This window comes from Oncorhynchus gorbuscha, linkage group LG13 (genome assembly GCF_021184085.1).
Source record: "Oncorhynchus gorbuscha isolate QuinsamMale2020 ecotype Even-year linkage group LG13, OgorEven_v1.0, whole genome shotgun sequence".
In the NCBI taxonomy this organism is placed as follows: domain Eukaryota; kingdom Metazoa; phylum Chordata; class Actinopteri; order Salmoniformes; family Salmonidae; genus Oncorhynchus; species Oncorhynchus gorbuscha.
The window spans coordinates 10,071,613-10,090,617 of NC_060185.1; the positions used below are offsets into that span (position 1 = coordinate 10,071,613).

At 47.5% G+C, this 19,005-nt stretch overlaps 1 protein-coding gene across 1 annotated transcript; it reads right to left on the bottom strand.

Moving 5' to 3' along the window:
* Positions 1–244: 244 nt before the first annotated feature.
* On the bottom strand, positions 245–17,910 carry LOC123993844 (immunoglobulin superfamily member 10-like). The gene is given in 13 exon segments (XM_046296309.1): positions 245–2,845; positions 2,967–3,333; positions 6,276–7,179; positions 7,574–9,740; positions 9,799–10,100; positions 10,482–12,389; positions 12,730–13,440; positions 13,443–13,499; positions 14,046–14,436; positions 15,736–15,865; positions 16,476–16,679; positions 17,183–17,248; positions 17,733–17,910. Coding segments are annotated over 12 exon segments (8,733 nt in total). The 5' UTR covers positions 17,224–17,248; positions 17,733–17,910; the 3' UTR covers positions 245–1,294.
* Between the last annotated feature and the right edge of the window lie 1,095 nt (positions 17,911–19,005).

The following is a 19,005-nucleotide window of genomic DNA, read 5'->3' on the forward strand; positions in this document are numbered from 1 at the left end:
TTTTGCTAATTCATAACATATAATAGGAATTGTAATTGGTGACATGTCATACAAAATGGGTGATGGAGATCCACAGATTAATACATGACATACGAAACTTAACTACTACTACATACTAAATGGAGTGTTTCAGATTTACATACATAATATTACGCAATGCTGAGACCAGGTTGCTCAAAACAAATCCATTCAGCCACCTTGCCTAAGTCAGCTCAATTAGCTTCACGAAATACAGTACAAGAAACACATTCCATCTTTGGTTTAATTTCATCTCCTGCGTACCATTGATTCACAAAGTAGATAATAGTTACAAAAGGAATATTATTACATGAAACCAATAATGCATTTACTTTTAGTGACAGTTCATACGATGCCACTGAATACTGTGTAGGTGATACTTTCACCTCCATAAAAGTCACTATTAACACCAATCAAACTCCTGCATTTGTATTGATACAAGCACTGTCAAACCATGAGAGGGGGAAGATAGACAACAACATGACAAACTAACAATGCTAATAAAAAAATATAAACAGTTAGAAATGTGAGAAATTTGTTTTGAAAAACTGTATGATAATCCAGTGTAAAATGTATATTAAAAATGTATATTTGGCAGAATTCATTAAAATATACTGCCTGTTTATAAAGATTTATTCACAAGAAATATGAAATGTGTCTTGAAAAGCAAAATAGTTAGAAACATTCTGATAATAGAATGTTTCTGTCATTGCAGCAAATGAGTCATTACCAACACTCCAAAAAATAAAACATTGAGGAAGTGTCCAGAGGGAATATAGTGAGTTTCTCTCTTCCTCTCTCCCCACAGGCTGTAATAGTAAAGTGTCTGGTCAAAACACTCAACAAGTAGCCTCACTGTAAGACCCACCTTCTAGCCCCTTGTTAAAAACACCTCAAATGAGAACCAACCGTGCCTTTCCAGACCTCTGACTCTGTTATAATAAGAATAACACCTCGCTAGTCACGACTTTCCTGGCAAAGAACAGACCCTCCTCTGTACAGCTTCTATTTTTCCTCGCTCCCTTCTCCGTCCCCTCCTCCGTCCCCTCCTCCATACCCTCCTCATTCTCTTAATAATCCTGTTCTGCTACTTGGTTGATTGATGTGAGCTGTTTCCCGTGATCAAACTATTCCACAAACCCCGTCCTCACAAGTCCACATGTGGAAACCAGTCTTTCTTGCCATTGTACATCATAAGAAACACTGTGAAGTTACCGTGTCTGTTAAGAGTTTACAGTCCAGGGGTTCTATATTCCCCTATAGTCAGCGCTGGTGCTCACAGCACTCGTACATACGTGACCCGTGAGTCCGTGCCAAGGTGGTTTTTAGCCAGGCACTTGTAGGTGCCAGAATCTGCTGTAGTGGGTCTCTGGATGATCAGCGTGCCCTGAGGGTGGAGCAGCTCGCTACCCGTGGGCCGCCCTTTTCCCGCCGTGGAGAGCACAGAGTGGTCAGGCAGCTCCCAGGTAATCTCTGGCTTTGGGATCCCGATGGCAGCACAGTTGAGCTGTATGGGCGCCGCCGCCATCGCTGTCACGGTGGGAGGGGGTCCCGTGGAGATGCGGGGAGGGTAGGCGATGATGATGACTGGCACTGTGAGAACTGCCTCGCCAGCGTCGTTCGACGCCCGACACACATAGTTTCCCCGATCGTGGAGGGTGGTGTCCTTGACAACCAGGGTCCCATTCTCCATCAGCTGGTGGCGTCCATGGACCTGCGGTCTGGCCAGGGTGTGGCCTCCAGGGATGGTCCAGTATATCCTAGGTCTGGGGCTGCCATCAGCCAGGCAGTGAAGGAACAGAGGGTCCCCAGACACACTGCGTATGATCCCTCTGGGCCTGGTGAGGATTAATGGCTTCTGGCCCACCTCCAGAACTATCAGCTTCTCAATGTAGCCCACCGAGTTCTTAGCGGCACAGCGGTACTTCCCAGCGTCCTCCTTGCTGGGGTTGTAGATGACGAAGGTTCCGTCATTGCCTAGGTGTTGGCGTGAGCCCCGGTTGGAGCCCCCGGAGAAGCGGGTTCCGTTGGGTAGCAGCCAGATGATCTCTGGTGTTGGGTGACCATCTGCAGAACAGTTCATGATTGTGGTCTTCCCCATACGGGTCATTACTCTCTCGTTGAAGGGGTTCTTGAAGATAGGCCTTCGGAGCATGTCAGTGACCTCCAGCTGTACCACCATCACTGCCTCTCCGCCGTCATTCCTCGCCATGCAGACGAACTCCGCCATGTCCGTCGGACGGACGTTCCGGAACTCAAGAGTTCCATTGTGATGGACATTGATCCTGCTGCCGAAGTACGGAGCGTTCAGGAAGATGTTATCCGGCATGATCCAGGTGATCTTGGGAAGCGGGTCTCCAGTGGCCTTGCAGTCTATGAACTTCCTGGAGTATTTGGTGGCTGTGTCTTTCACTACGATCCTGTTCTGGGAGTTGCCGTTGATCACCGGAGGGTTGCCATCGATATCCATCTTGTAAACTTTGCTGTCATCCCCGGCGGCGTTGCGAGCCAAGCACACGTACTCCCCAGCATCCACCAGCTTAACATCCTGGATGTCTAGGGAGCCGTTGATGTGCATCAGATAGCGTTCGTTGGAGGCTGCGATCATGTCGTTAGTAGGCAGCATCCACAAGATTTTGGGCTTGGGCTCGCCTGTGGCTTCGCAGTCAAAGCGGATTTTGCCTCCAGGCTTCACCTGGGCGTAGGTCCGGCTGGGCGTACGTATCCGTGGCGCTGCCGTCACCACGGTGATGTGGACGTGCATCTCGTCCTTGCCCAGCTGGTTCTCGGCGTAGCATGTGTAGTCTCCCTCTTCCGCCATGCCCACCTATAGACAGACACAACACCAGCAGTTCAGAGTCAAAGGACTACATCTAGTCACATTGAGTTGACCAATGAATACTGCCCATTATTTCTATAGAGACGCAGGCCAATGTAAGATTTCACACCTGATTAAGATAGAGTGTGCCATTTTCAAACAGGATGTATCGCCGTACTCGTCCCCCTCCACTGCTGCTGTCTGACTGCAGGGCGCTGTTGACCATGGTGCCGTCCGGCAGGCCCCAGGAGATCTCTGGCTCCGGGGTTCCAGATGCCTTACAGTCCACCTTCAGGTCGTTGCCGTAGGGGACCTGCTTCTTGCCGTACATCTTGGGCTCGATCTTGGCTGGCTTCATGGACACAGTGACCTTCATGAGCTGGAGGTCATCTCCCATCTTGCTGCGCGCCACACACAGGTAGTCCCCGGCATCCTTGTCACTCACAGAGTCCATGACCAAGGTGCCGTTGTCCAGGACCTGGATTCGGTTTCCCATCCTGATAAAGAGATACATTTTTATTTATTTTTGTCATCATTTGAAGATAGCGACACATAACCGATAAAGCAGTGGAAAGAAACAATGGCATTTTTTTTACATATAATATCGTTTTGATTTTCAACGCTTTAAAAAATGTTCAAAGATTAAATTTCTTATGTTTGATTTTACAATAACATGTTCTATGTTAAGACATTATGCAGATGTACAATAGGCCATGTAGGGTTTAGACTACTGGGGAATATTTTCTGTTTTTAATTGGAACACGTGATGACAAGCAGTCTTGTCATCACGTGAACAGCGTCTAATGACTTCTCCTCCTGCTTGGTACTTCCATCCATCTCCATTTACAAAACAAACATACGTTGAATGGTGTGCCTGCTACACCCCACAGACTGTCCACTAGGTAGGGCCCGTGCTCATGGAACTGACACACAGAGACAGGGGGATGGGGGGACCGAGTGATGCCATTCTTACCGGGCCAGACAGGCTTACAGCAGATCAGCATATGTGTATTTCACCTGGGTCTGTCTTTTCTCAAGGCCGTTGGCAATGACTCACAATAATGGTTTGTTCCGAATCCTACTACAGTTGCAGAAAGTAATAAAGCACTAATAGAAAACTTGTCAGGGTTGCCAAGACAGCCACCATAACAGTTTAAATCAAACAAGAAACACAGGGAGGGGGAAAGCATTCCACTAAGTGTCATTATTTACAAAATGCAGCTAATGAAATAGGTGGGAAAGAATGATTCAATGGACTGAACAGTGAATCAAACCATTCAGCTAAATGAAATAGGGGGGGGGGATAACGATTCAATGAAATGAACAGTGAATCAAACCATTTAGCTAATGAAATTCGGGTGGGGGGGGGATAACAATTAAATGAACTGACCAGCGAATCAAACCATTTAGCTAATGAAATAGGGGGAGGATAACGATTCAATGAAATGAACAGTGAATCAAACCATTTAGCTAATGAAATTCGGGTGGGGGGGGATAACAATTAAATGAACTGACCAGTGAATCAAACCATTTAGCTAATGAAATTCGGGTGGGGGGGGGGATAACAATTAAATGAACTGACCAGCGAATCAAACCATTTAGCTAATGAAATAGGGGGAGGATAACGATTCAATGACCAGTCAATCAAACCATTTAGCTAATGAAATAGGGGGGGTGATGATTCAATGAACTGCCCAGTGAATCAAACCATTTAGCTAATGAAATAGGGGGGAATAACGATTCAATGAACTGACCCGTGAATCAAACCATTCAGCTAATGAAATAGGGGGGAATAACGATTCAATGAACTGACCCGTGAATCAAACCATTTAGCTAATGAAATAGGGGGGATGACGATTAAATTAACTGACCAGTGAATCAAACCATTTAGCTAATGAAATAGGAGGTGGTGGGGGGAATAACGATTCAATGACCAGTGAATCAAACCATTATAAAATGCCTCTTTTTACTGTTACATTCACAAAATAATTGTTGTGGGGTTTATTTTGGGTCAGTGTTCTACATAAGTCTCTGTCACGAAGTATGTACAAGCTCTATTTTCAGTGGTTGCATGCAGAGAGGATACATGGCAGACTGTCAACTACATTATTAGGAGCAATATAAAGTCCTCCACCAGCATGCCAATGTTCTTCTGGTTCTCTCAAGTTCCTCTTTAAAGAACTCTGACTGGGTCCTTGCTCAAATAAAATAAAACTTGTTCATGTTGATATCCAGTCTGAATGCCGTCGTCTTCGCTTGTTATTTTGGAAAATAACCCCCACAGTTATTCTGGTCTCAGGTTTTCACCAGCTTTTAACAACCACTGCTAATGGAGAAAACATTAAGAGGCTGACGAAGGTCATTCAACTGGATCATGTTGATTGGGTTTAACAGCATGCTAAGGCTTGTCATGATGACCATGTTAAGGGCTCAGTGGAAGGCAACAGTGTACCTTTTTGTCCTCGGAGAGATCCCTGCTCATTAATTAACAGGCAGCTGTAGATCAGATGTTTAGTTCATGCTAATGATCATTAGCGGTGTCATCTGAATATCAATGCTAAGGAAACCTTTTCCTGGAAAGGTCCAAACATGTAAGCCCATATTGCCTGTATAAATTGAAATATTATTGTCAGCACAACATCAGGCTTAGAGGACATGAACACTGGCACGCTATTCTTTTGAAAACAAAGTCCACTGTTAATTATAAACACACTCAGACGAAAGCAAGCCAAACATCCTTTTCCTTCCAATTGATACTTAGATTTTCAGATCTAAAGGACTTTCACATGCAGCTCCAGTTTCTTCTAGATTACATTAATCATGATAATACCCTGCCCGTTGAGCTATCGGATCGGTTCTACCTTAAATCCACACGCTCAAGGAGCTTAAGCATCTTATTTACCTTCTCTCCTGATGTAAAACACACGGGGATCGACTCATTAAACACCATTATTCCCTATGTGAGGGGTAACACCCTGAGGGGCAATGCAGGAAGCTGAAAATGAGGGGAAAAGGGAGACCCTAAACCAGAAGTTTCAAATGAAAACAGAGATACTGTGAAGTGTAACAGAGCAGTCTTTACATGATGTGTTTCAGTCTGTCTTTATTTTCTCTGTTTTCCATCCACGTTTCTGGACATTTTCAAACTTCAGGGTTTTAGGTGCTCAGTGTTAACTCAACCTTATACTGGAGAGGCACAATACCTCTCGCTGGAGAACCCCAGTCGAAGCTCTCTGCACTGGAAACACAAGTAAATGATTTGGGGAGAAGTTACAATAATATCTATTTTGGTGTTTTTAAACAGCTGTGTTGTAGCACGAAAAACCTGGATAACTTTCAGTGTGTTTGCATGTTTATCTGCTGGCTTGCGATTGTGCCTGTGTACGTCTCAGGATAGTCTGTGTGATTATGTGTGTAATACAGACTAAGTAATCATTACCTGTGCCACTGGTCCACCACAGCCTTGGACGGTAGTCTCCAGATGATCCTGGGTTTGGGGTCCCCGGTGGCCGAGCAGTTCAGCCTCAGCTGGTCCCCATACGCCAGCTCTGTCCTGCGGTGTGACGCCTCCACGATCTCAGGAGCCATCTCCTTCTTCTTCTCCACAGTCAGCGTCACCACCCTGCGCTCTGACCCTGTAGAGCTGGTGACGATGCACTCGTACTTCCCACTGTCCGAGGCGGCCGTATCGGTCAGGTGGAGCGTCCCGTTAGCGAACATAGACACCCTGGGGTCCACAGAGGGCTTCAGGGGCTGCACTGCCGTTCCATCATAGAGGACCCAGTGCACGGTGGGCTGGGGGCTGCCCTGAGCGGTACAGGGTAACCACAGGCTCTGACCCACACCGGTCCGGACCTGCTGTCGTTTGGCCTCCAGGATACCAGGAGGTGCTGCCACCACCTGCAGTCTGACAGTGGCAGTGTCGGCTCCTGCTGGGTTACTGGCGATGCACTTGTAGTGGCCCCGGTCATACACAGACACCTGCTTGATGAGCAGTGTACCCTCTGGGGTCACAGACACTCTGGGGTCCGAGTTGTGGCCCCTGACTTGTGTGCGGTTGGCCAGGATCCAGGAGACCAGAGGGGTGGGGCGGCCCTCCACCTTGCACTTCATCTCCACTGTCTTCCCAGAGTGGGATTTGATCTCCCGTACCTTGGGCTCCAGGATGCGTGAGGGGTAGGCCACTACGGACAGGGTGACAAGGAGCTTGTCTGACCCCTGATCGTTCTCAGCCAGGCAGAGGTATTGACCACGGTCTTTGATGTTTGCATTCTGGATGGATAGAGTGCCGTTCGGGAACACTTCAAACTTGCTCATCTTGCCGTTGATGGACATTGTGCTTCCTGAAAGGGAGCGAGAGAGGGGGGAAGAGGGACAATGGTATAGAGAGGAAGAGAGTTGGAAAAAGAGAGAGATGGAGAAAGAGAGAGATATGGAGAGAAAGATGAGCAAGAGGAGAGAGAGAGAGAGAGAGAGAGAGAGAGAGAGAGAGAGAGAGAGAGAGAGAGAGAGAGAGAGAGAGAGAGAGAGAGATGGAAAGAGAGAGAGAGAGATGGAAAGAGAGAGAGATGGAAAAAGAGAAAGATGGAGAGAGATATGGAGAGAGATATGGAGAGAGAGAGAGATGGAAAGAGATGGCAGAAGCGAGAGAGAATATACAAATGAACATACATTATAGCTTCATTCCAAAGTAGCTTTATAACATTCTTAATATCTATAGCCTGTTATTTTCCATACCAGTGCTTGAAGAGAAGCGTTTCCAGCTGATGGTGGGTTCAGGGCTGCCCGCGGCCTCACAGGGCAGGAAGGCGTCTGAGTTGGACAGGACAGTGAAGCTGGCAGCGTTGCCTCCCACGATCCTGGGCTTGGTGAGAATGTCCTTGGTGGACCGCTCAAAGCCCACAATGTTAGCCGTTGTCGTATCATAGCCGGTGATGTGGGTATAGGCGTTGGAGATGGCATCGTCTATGTCCTTGCTGCTATAGGGGGCTTTGGCGTGCCCCTGCTCTGCTTCCAGAATAGTCAGTGTGTCAAAGGTCAGGGTATTGTCTGGGCCACTGCTGGCCCTGTTATGGGACACCTTGGGCCTGGTTCTCCTGATCATGGGTCTCTGTGTGATTTGGTAACGGCTGTCTCTCCCTGGCGGGAGCCTGATGTTAGTGTTCACTCTGATGGGGTCTATGTTAGTATGGACGCGGGTTGATGATGTAGTGTAAGGCCTTGAGGTGGTGGTTGGATAAGTTGTGGGAGAGGTCATTCTGGGCCTGGTGGTGGAAGTGTAGGCTCGTGGACGGTTAGTGGAGGACTTCATCTCATCTGTCCAGTTCTCATTATCGTATGAGTCGGAGTCTGTGGTGGTTTCTCCCACGGAGGTCATGTCAGTGGACACAGTCACAGCAGACCCATCTGATTCTCTGGACGGCGTGTACAGGGGGTTTGAGACGGAGACGGTATGTGTGGGATATGTGGTGGTCTCCACGGTGGTTTCCATGGTAGTTTCTGTGGGATATGTGGTGGTCTCCATGGTGGTCTCCATGGTGGTTTCTAAGGGATATGTGGTGGTCTCCATGGTGGTCTCCATGGTGGTCTCCATGGTGGTTTCTAAGGGATATGTGGTAGTCTCCATGGTGGTCTCCATGGTGGTCTCCATGGTGGTTTCTAAGGGATAGGTGGTAGTCTCCATGGTGGTCTCCATGGTGGTCTCTATGGTGGTTTCTGTGGGATATGTGGTGGTCTCCATGGTGGTTTCTATGGGATATATGGTGGTTTCCATTATGGTTTCTGTGGGAGATGTGGTGGTCTCCATGGTCGTTTCTGCGGGATATGTGGTGGTCTCCATGGTGGTCTCCATAGTAGTTTCTGTGGGAGCTGTGGTGGTCTCCATGGTGGTTTCTAAGGGATATGTGGTGGTCTCCATGGTGGTTTCTGTGGGATATGTGGTAGTTTCCATGGTGGTTTCTGTGGGATATGTGGTCGTCTCCATGGTGGTTTCCATAGTGGCTTCTACAGGATATATGGTGGTCTCCATGGTGGTCTCCATGGTGGTCTCCATGGTGGTTTCCATGGTGGTTTCTGTGGGATATGTGGTGGTCTCCATGGTGGTCTCCATGGTGGTTGAAGTTTCTGTTGATTCTATGGTGGTGCTGGGGGCTTCCGTAGTTGTTATGTTTTTTTTTAAAGGCCTCCTGCCCCTGAAAGGCCTCCTGCCCCCTAACCCTCCATTTGGCCTCCGGTTTCCCCCAAATCTACGGGATAGGTACCCCCCTGACCCGCCATTTGGTCTCCGGTTTCCCCCAAATCTACGGGATAGATACCCCGCTGAACCTCCAGATTCAGACACAGAGGACGAGGCCTCAGAGTCAGGCAATGAATCTCCATAGTCACCGTCTGATGAGATTTCTGGGGTCTCTCTGTGTTTACCTGCTCTAGACGGTGACTCGGTCACAGGTTCAGCCAGAGACCGCTGGGTGGAAAGTGCGTTTGTGGTTGTAGTTGTGGTGGTGGTTGGTTGGACTATTGTTGAGCCCTCTGGGGTGGTTGAGGGCCTGGCTGGTTTACGTTGTCTGTTGACTATTTCCCTCTGCCTGTCCCTGTTCCCAAACAGCTTGCCCCAGATGATCTTACCACGGACGATCTTGGAGGCAATTGTGGCTGTGATGGTGGAGGTTGTTGGTTCATCTGTTGTGCTCGTCATAGGGTTGTGTGTTGGGTCAGACTCTGGGGCATTAGTGGAGGTCATGTAGCTGCTGGATACCTCACCTCTGGACTGAGAGTGAGAGGAAGTGGGCTGGGTGGTGGAAGGGGACTGAGAGTGAGTGGAGGTGGGCTGGGTGGTGGTGGGGGACTGAGAGTGAGTGGAGGTGGGCTGGGTGGTGGTGGGGGACTGAGAGTGAGTGGAGGTGGGCTGGGTGGTGGTGGGGGACTGAGAGTGAGTGGAGGTGGGCTGGGTGGTGGTGGGGGACTGAGAGTGAGTGGAGGTGGGCTGGGTGGTGGTGAGTGGAGGTGGGGGACTGAGAGTGAGTGGAGGTGGGCTGGGTGGTGGTGGGGGACTGAGAGTGAGTGGAGGTGGGCTGGGTGGTGGGGGACTGAGAGTGAGTGGAGGTGGGCTGGGTGGTTGTGGTGGGGGATTCTGTTGAGTATGTGGTGGTCGGTCTCTCTGTTCTTCCTAGAGAGGAGCTAGGGACTTTGGGAGTTTTAGGAGATGTTGTTGGTGTGACGACCCGCTGACCACCTATCTTCTTCTCATCTTCATCACAGTCACAGTCTGAAAAAGCAACAACAATAACAATCATCATCATCATGGCTATCATCACTATCATTATCATCATCATCATGGCTATCATCCTCATCATCATCATGGCTATCATCACTATCATTATCATCATCATCATCATGGCTATCATCACTATCATTATCATCGTCATGGCTATCATCATCATGGCTATCATCACTATCATCATCATCATCATGGCTATCATCACTATCATCATCATCATGGCTATCATCATCATCATCATCATGGCTATCCTCATCACCATCATCATCTTTTGGCTCTTCCTCATGGCTCAAGTCTCTCAACAAAGATAATGTCAATATCAAAGACAAGAAACTACAGTACATATTTCAACAACATGACATAACTTACCCGTGGTTAGCTCCATAGTGTTGGGTACTGTGCTGCTGCCTTGCTTCTTCACAATGTTAGGCTGTTTGAGTTTGTTCAGGATGGACTGGATGTCTGTGATCCGGTTGGGCTTGATGAACCTCCTCCTGCCAGGGAAGTTCCTCCTCCGGCCCCCTCCTCTTCCTCCTCCTCCTCTGCCCTTCATAGGAGGGATGATATGGATCTGCTGGCGGGAGATGATGGTGGAGCCTGCAGGCAGACGGGGGGACTTGATCCTCTGGGTGGTGTGGAAGATGATCTCATCCTGCTCTCTCTCTGTGGTGGTGACTGCAGTGAAGGCGGTCTGGCTGTCTGGGTCAGTGGCTGTGTGGATCTCAGGCTCTCTGTTGGGTGATCTGGGACTGTCCATCATGGGGGTGACATTGGGGTCAGTGAGGAGCGATAGCGCCGCCCCGGTGGAGGTATCTGGTTCTGCAGGTGTTTCTCTGGAGAATAGGATCTGTGTCTCGTCTGTGGTGTTGGTCACGGCGAGGAGGAGCGTGACGGGTTGTCTCAGAGGTACTGTCTTGTTCCTCTCCAAAGAGTACGACTCACCACTAGACCCACTCATTCTGGGGCTGTATTGAAAGACGGCCTCACCCTGAGTTTCATTGATACTTCCTGTGCTGTGGTTGCTGTGAGTGAATGTGGACTCGATGGGTGTGGCGTCTGACCGGGTGTATGAATCTGTCGTCACTGTTGTCACTCTGTCAGTATTTTCTGTTGTTACAGTGAAACTAGTCCGACTGTCATCTGGGATCTCCATGGTTCTCATGACACTGGTTTCACTGTTGTCCGTGGTTGCCATGACATTATTCTGATTGTTTAAATTCTCTATGCTTGCAGTTACACCCATCATACTTTCATCTGGAGAATCTGTGGTTGGCATGACGCTGCTTGGTAAAACAATGAGTCCGTCTTGAGACCCAATGAGACCCTCCCCAGATCCAGCATCCGAGTCCCCAGACATGTCAGGCTCTGAATCTCCTTTTTCTTTCGCACTCTTTGTCTTTGTTGTTGAACCACCTTGGGCCTTCTTCATGAACTCTGCAAATCTCTGGATGTCTACTTTCCTGGAGGCTTGATCAAATACCCTCCTGTTGCTCCATATGCGCCTGCTGCTGGCTGGGCTCCTCCTTCTCCCCCAAGAGCCCGCTGATCCTCTGCCCTGAGAGGAAGACCTGAGTCTGGGATAGGGCCTGTCTGATGTGATGGTCCTGGACTCCTGGATAGTTCTGTTAGAGAGGCTGGAGGAAGGGACCTCACTGTGGGAATCCTCCCTCTCCTCTATGGCCCCGTCAACCTCAACCAAAGCCTCCGCCCCTGACCCCTCTCTATCCACCACTGTCACCTTCCTGGACCCCTCCCCAGTGACTGTCACTTGGGATGTCAACAGGTCCACCCCCAGGTAGTTAGCATTGAGACACCTGTAAAATCCCCGGTCTCTGGAGGTCAGATCTTTTATTCCTAGAGTCCCATTCCTATAGAGCTTCCTGTTCCCATAGGATTTATCCAGCACTGTGTGGTCAGGTAGAATCCACTGGACCGAGGCCTCAGGGTTGCCTGCGGACCCACAGTCTAGAACCAGGCTCTGGCCCAGAGGCCGTGAGAGCTTGACCCCGTTGACCTCCTCCTCCTCCACATCGGGAGACAGCACGGTGACCCGGAAGCTGAGCACGTCTGCGTCCAGGTAGTTAGTGGCGATGCAGCGGTAAAGGCCAGTGTCTGAGGTGTCTGTTCCTCTCAGGGTCAGCCTCCCATCAGCGGTGATCACTATCCTGCGGTCCTCACTGGAGTAGGGTGCCCGCACCTTACTGCCGTCCGATAAGATCCACTCTACAGAGGGTTTTGGTTCCCCAAAGGTCTTGCAGTTGAGCTCCACCACCCCACCTTAAAATCACAACAAGAATCACATCAATATATATATATATATTTTTTTTTAAATTAAATGCACATTGCTATATTGTTGTTCTTGAAAGTATGTTACAGTATATGGATCGGAAGGGTAGCCTAGTGGTTAGAGCATTGAACTAGTAACCGAAAGGTTGTAAATACAATCCCCCGAGCTGACAAGGTACAAATCTGTCGTTCTGCCCCTGAACAGCCAGTTAACCCACTGTTCCTAGGCTGTCATTGAAAATAAGACTGACTTGCCTAGTTAAATAAATATATACATTATATGGGCACATTTCTACCCATCCACGACACATTGTGTACTGTAGGACCCCACCTATGAGGACAGAGTGCTCAGTCTGGGTCTGGTTGTCTCGTTTGATGATGGTCCAGCTGTAACGGTCCCTCCTCTGTGACACCTTGTTCTCCACACGCAGGTTGACCACTGACCTGTACTTAATGTGCAAGGTGGAGAATGTGGTTGTAGTGCGGTCCAGCTGAAAGTTGACCTCTCCTTGCATCAACCACGCGGGTGAAGCCTTAATCTCAGCCTCAATGTCTGTGTGGATTTCATCATGTCCCTCCTTTGGTCTGATCTGGCTGTACTTGTAGATCATGTCTGGGGTCCTGGAGAGCATCAGCCCTCTCTCTAGCCTCATGGGAACGTCACTGTACGTAGCCAGGATGCGCCAGAGCTGTTGGATGTGATCATAGTCAATATTACAAACCAGCCATGTAGAGATGGTGGTGGAGAGCATGGTCACGTTCTTCTCCCCCTCCTCCACCTGGGTTAGAGTCAGGTTCTCCATGGCTGATGGTCTCTGGACTGTGCAGGTAAGGCGTGCGTCATTGTGGAACTGAGCTGTCAGATTCATCTGCAGAGATCCAATGGGAGCGATGAAGTCCCGGGGGGAGACAGGGGTGTAATCCCCCTCGTCCAGGCTGACGTTCCTCTGCTTCAGATGGGGGTGGATCCAGGGCTTGGTACAGGTGAAGGCATCACGGGGAAGCTGGGTTAGGCTTTTGCTTCTAGAGGGAGCGGGGTCTCACAGATGGGGCAGGCCTGACCTCTGGCAAACTTTCTGTCTCGCTTGCATTTCAGCACAGCTGAAAAACAAGTTTATCGTTGAATTTAGATTTACATTTTTATGTCATGATTTAATAATTTCCATGTTTTCACACTCCTCAAAATGTTGTTTATGATACTGTTCTAAATCACAGTAAGAAATAATCAATGAGTATCTGGAGATATATTTACATTTGCTTATGTCATTATTTGATGAAACAGTAGAGCCTTTGTTCCCACCTTTTAGCCATTTTAAGTACTATATGTCACGCTGAGATTGAAAAAAGTGAAACAGCTGTGTTTCCAACAATCTGTCCCCAAGAAAGATTTATCTGTCTTGGCTGGACTAGCATGGTTTTCCTGTTGGAGGTTGTCCCACGCAACATCACTTTACTGAATAAATAAATGTTTTTCACTCTGTTTCATGGTATAAATTCATGCATGTAGAGATTCCACCAGATGTACCCTGGTCTTCCCTGATTTATTCCAATTTATGATCAATTTTTATGTATAGTAACTGGCACCAGAACTACTCAGTTTAGTGAAACATTCAGAATGTTGCAGACAGAAATGTACTATATCTTTACCTGCATTTCTCTCCGCCCACTCTGGGAACCAAGCCATGCGACAGTCGCAGGACCAGGGGTTGCCGTGGAGATAGACATTCTCCAGCTGAGAGCAGCCTGTGAAGACGTCTTTGGGTAAGCTGGCGAGGAGGTTATCAGACAGGTGGATGTTCCTGACGGAGGACACCTTGAACACTTGGCTGTGCCTCAGCGTGATGAATGTATCCGGGTGGAGCTGCTGGAGCAGGTTACCCTCCAGGTGGACCAGCTGTAACGCTGTGAGACCGTAGAACGCCTCCGGGTTGATGAATTCGATGCGGTTGTGGTCCATGTGGAGTCGTACCAGTCCCTCCAGGCCTTGGAAGATGTCCTTGTTGATCTCCTTCACTCTGTTGTAGCTCATCTTCAGGACCTAAAAAAACACAAGTTGTAGTCACAAAAAGGCCTCTAGAGTGCTGGAGAACGAGTGTGCCACTGCTAACTTGTTTGAAACACTACAATAGAAAAACAGTGTCATAAAAGCATCTGGCCAGAGATTATTCTGTCTGGGAGCACGTCCAGGAGTCAGCTGTTTACTCTTTCAACAAGAGTAAATCAAAGCAGTTGTTGTAAGGACCGACGCCGGAGATGAGAAGCAGGTACGGGGAGTCAAACACTTAATCCGGAGCGTGTCGGCCTCGGGCACCAGGGGGTGGGAGCGTGTCGGCCTCGAGCACCGGGGGGGAGGGGGTGGGGGGGTGGGGGCAGGCGTAACAGTTGTAAAGTGATGCAGTCCAAATCCCCCCTCACCCTAACCCTCAAGGCCTACAAATGGTTCTGGAATATAATATTAACACCACGGACAAAGACTAGTAACATCTTTTCCCAAGAAGAATTGCACTTTGCATTGCTGTTTGAAAGATGTTTACTGTAAGGAAGTAACTTGTATTTATTAATGTCTTAGCATGCTTGGTTCTGTAGCTCCACTAGATTGGGAAAAGCCTGCTCGTCATTTTGTGTTTGGTTGATGGTGGTGTAAAAACGCTGTCTCAGGCACCGCTCCAGAATCTCCCATAAGTGTTCAGTTGGGCTGAGATCTGGTGATGGAGACAGCCATGTCATAATGGTTTACATCAAACCATCCAGTGACCACTTGTACCCTGTGGATGGGGGAATTGTCATCCTATGGTGGCATAACCATGGTAGCCAAACTAAGGGCGAAAATAAAAGACCTGCCTAGCTGTTTAAAAAAATAATATATATGATTATTTACAATGACGGCCAAACTTGGGCCATTTGTGCACAGCTCTTTGGGACTCCCAATCACAGCTGGATGCGACACAGCCTAGAATCGAACCAGGGACTGTAGTGACGCCTCTTGAACTCAGGTGCAGTGCCTTAGACCGCCGCACCACTCCCATCATGACCCTAAGCATGATGGGACGATAATTATGGAAGCACAAGCACATGATCTAAATATACTTTGCATCCTTCTGTAGCTCAGTTGGTAGAGCATGGCGCTTGTAACGGCAGGGTAGTGGGTTCGATCCCCGGGACCACCCATACGTAGAATGTATGCACACATGACTGTAAGTCGCTTTGGATAAAAGCGTCTGCTAAATGGCATATATTATATTATTATTATTATTATTATTATTTACTCAAGTGTTTCCAATATTTTCTCAGTTACCTGTACATCGACAGGTGTTTTATGACAGTGCTGTATGTATACCTGTAAGGACTTGAGGTCTTGAAAGGCCCTGTCAGCGATGCTGTGGATGGTGTTGCTGTGGAGCATCAGCAGCTCCAGGTGTTTCAACCCAGACAGATCATTCTCCCTCAATAAGGTTATACTGTTATACCTACAGAGAACAGAGTAGGGAAAAAATATAGCTGTGAATAATCTACTATTGCTCAAAATATAACTCAAATCTACTGTATGTGCATTAATAAGAGGTAAGAAAACAGACTGGGAGAGGGAAAGAGAGCGGGAGGGATCAAGAAGGAGGGAGAGAGAACAGAGAGAGTAGAGAGAGAGAGCAGAGAGAGAGAGAGAGCAGAGCGAGTAGAGAGAGAGCAGAGAGAGCAGAGAGAGAGCAGAGAGAGCAGAGAGAGTAGAGAGAGTAGAGAGAGTAGAGAGAGTAGCAGAGAGAGTAGAGAGAGCAGAGAGAGAGAGAGAGAGCAGAGATCAGAGAGAGTAGAGAGAGAGCAGAGAGAGTAGAAAGAGTAGAGAGAGAGCAGAGAGAGTAGAAAGAGTAGAGAGAGAGCAGAGAGAGAGCAGAGATAGAGAGAGAGCAGAGAGAGCAGAGATAGAGAGAGACAATGTTAACACATGTTTCCCATGCCAATAAAGCCCTTGAATTGAATTGAATTGAATTGAGAGAGCAGAGAGAGAGCAGAGAGAGCAGAGAGAGAGAGAGAGCAGAGAGAGTAGAGAGAGAGCAGAGAGAGTAGAGAGAGTCTGACTCTAACCCTAGGTTAATTCTTTCTACAGCCGTCTGGATCTGGCCTGGTATTGCGGTCAGATATCTGAAGGTACAGTGCACTTCGGTGGGAACGTAGCACGCGCACGATTTGGGGCAGCCACTGGTTCCTGGTAGCAGAGTGGCCAAGATAAACACAGCAGTCAGCAGCCACCGCCGCAGGTATGAGGGGACGTCGGCACACACACTCATTCTGGAGAGGGAGAGAGCTTCACACTCAGGAGAGAGAGAAAGAGCAGAGAGAGAAAGAGAGAGAGAGAGAGACAGAAAGAGAGAAAGAGAGAAGAGAGAGAGAGACAGAGAGAGAGAGAGAAAGAGAAAGAGAGAGAGAGAGAGAGACAAGGAGAGAGAGAGACAGAGAGAGACAGAGAGAGAGAGGAAAATAGGAAAAATGGAGAGTAAAAAGGAGGTAGACAGATTTAGTGTGTGTGTGTGTGTGTGTGTGTGTGTGTGTGTGTGTGTGTGTGTGTGTGTGTGTGTGTGTGTGTGTGTGTGTGTGTGTGTGTGTGTGTGTGTGTGTGTGTGTGTGTGTGTGTGTGTGTGTGTGTGTGTCTGTGCATGGCAGAGTTTTAAGTTAGCAAATATAAAGCAAAATCCTAATGAATCAGCAGAAAACGTTTTTATTTTTTTTAATATTTTTTTTTTTTTACATCATATCCACTAAATCAATTTAGAGAACATTCTAACTCTCCATACCTTTTTGTCCAATCTCTCTTCAAGATGAAAGGAACACGCATGGACCTTCTAAGGGTTCTGAAAGTTCTATAACACAAAGTAATATCAGTTGAAAAAATATTCCAACATAAAAATAAAAACCATATATCCCAGACAGAGAGAAGTTGTGCGTAAAGCCTACAGTAGTGCAGTAGTCTAATAAATACGCACCATTCTACAGTTAATGTGCGCTCCTGTCCTGAACCTCATCAACACTTCACCTCTGAGACTCATTTTATGAGTGCTTGGTGAGGAAATACCACCTTGCTCCTCAAATGAAATTAGCGCTAAACTAGTTTAACCACGTAACATGACTTGACGTTAAAACTTGTTGTTCATTTTCCATGTTTTGAGTGAGTTCTTCTTTCCCATTCATAAATATTTTCCAGATGCACACAACAAACTACACACATTTAATATTAACCATGTTCCATTGGGTGTTTATAATTCAAATTCAAACACTGTGTTTATAATGTCGCTATAGCCTCATCTGTCATCCAATTACAAGTTCTCCACACTTTACCACACGTACCTGTGTCAATGGAAGGCTAAATGAATCCACATCCTGGAATGATCTCATACGAATCCCTTTTTTAGGTATAGAGTTAGATCCTAGTCGCCAATTGTAGGGGAAATCCTAGAGGTTGCAAGCCATTCCGTCACAAGACTACTCCTGTATGTCTGAGCTGGGAGTGTTGTGGGAATCAACGGAATGGTCTGAGCGCTAATGTCTAGCTCCCACCCACCCACCTTTGCCTCCTTCATTCCGGGGCGAAGATTCCCCCAGGTACACATCTAGCATCCCTAGGATCTGTACCCCCACCCTAAATTCTAAATTTGTAAAATAAGACCCAGTGTCTAGGGGCAACTTCACCCTCTTCCCCTTTGTATTGCTACTGTACCCATAGACTTCCAGTTATTGTGCTAATGCTAGTTAGTATTGGCTCGCGAAATTACTACTAGCATCCTTCATACTGCACGCAGAGCCATATAAATGATATTTTATTCGTCACAAGCTTCATAAACAACAGATGTAGACTAATAGTGATAGGCTCTTCCCAACAATGCAGAGTTAAAGATGAAGATTTAAAAAAGAACAGAGAGAGAGAGAGAGAGAGAGAGAGAGAGAGAGAGAGAGAGAGTGGAGAGAAAGCAGAGAGAGAGCTGAGAGTGAGAAAGAGCGGAGAGTGAGAGATTTGACAGAAAGGAGAGAGAGAGAGGAGAAAGAAAGAGATAAAGAGAGAGGGAGACAGAGAGAGAGAGAGAGAGAGAGAGAGAGAGAGAGAGAGAGAGAGAGAGAGAGAGGGAGAGAGAGAGAGGTAAATAGAGAGGGAGAAAGAAAGAGAGAGAGGGAGAAAGAAAGAAAGAGAGAGAGGGAGAAAGAGGGAGAGTGAGAGAATGAGAGAGGAAGAGAAGGAGAGAAAAAGTGACAGGGGGAATAAACAAATAGTGAAAAACACATAGTGAATAACATAATAACTAGTAATTGGTCCGGAGACCATAAGATGGCTCCTATCCATTGCAGCTCCATCTTGAGAAATGGTATGCATGAGTTCACCTGACTCGGGGTAAGTAGAACAAGGACTTGTTTGGCTTCAGTGAAATCAATTTGATAATTTTTTCAACACTAAATCTTGGGACTATATGCGTACAATTAAATAGCAAGGACGATTGGAAATACGTGATAGCTAGGCAATGGTGGACCATACTTTCCAGGTCCAAACAGTTTGAGCTTTTAATTTTTAAAATGAATATCTCCAGAAATAAATAACTCACTGTGGCCGCCTGTTAATTAAAGACCCCCT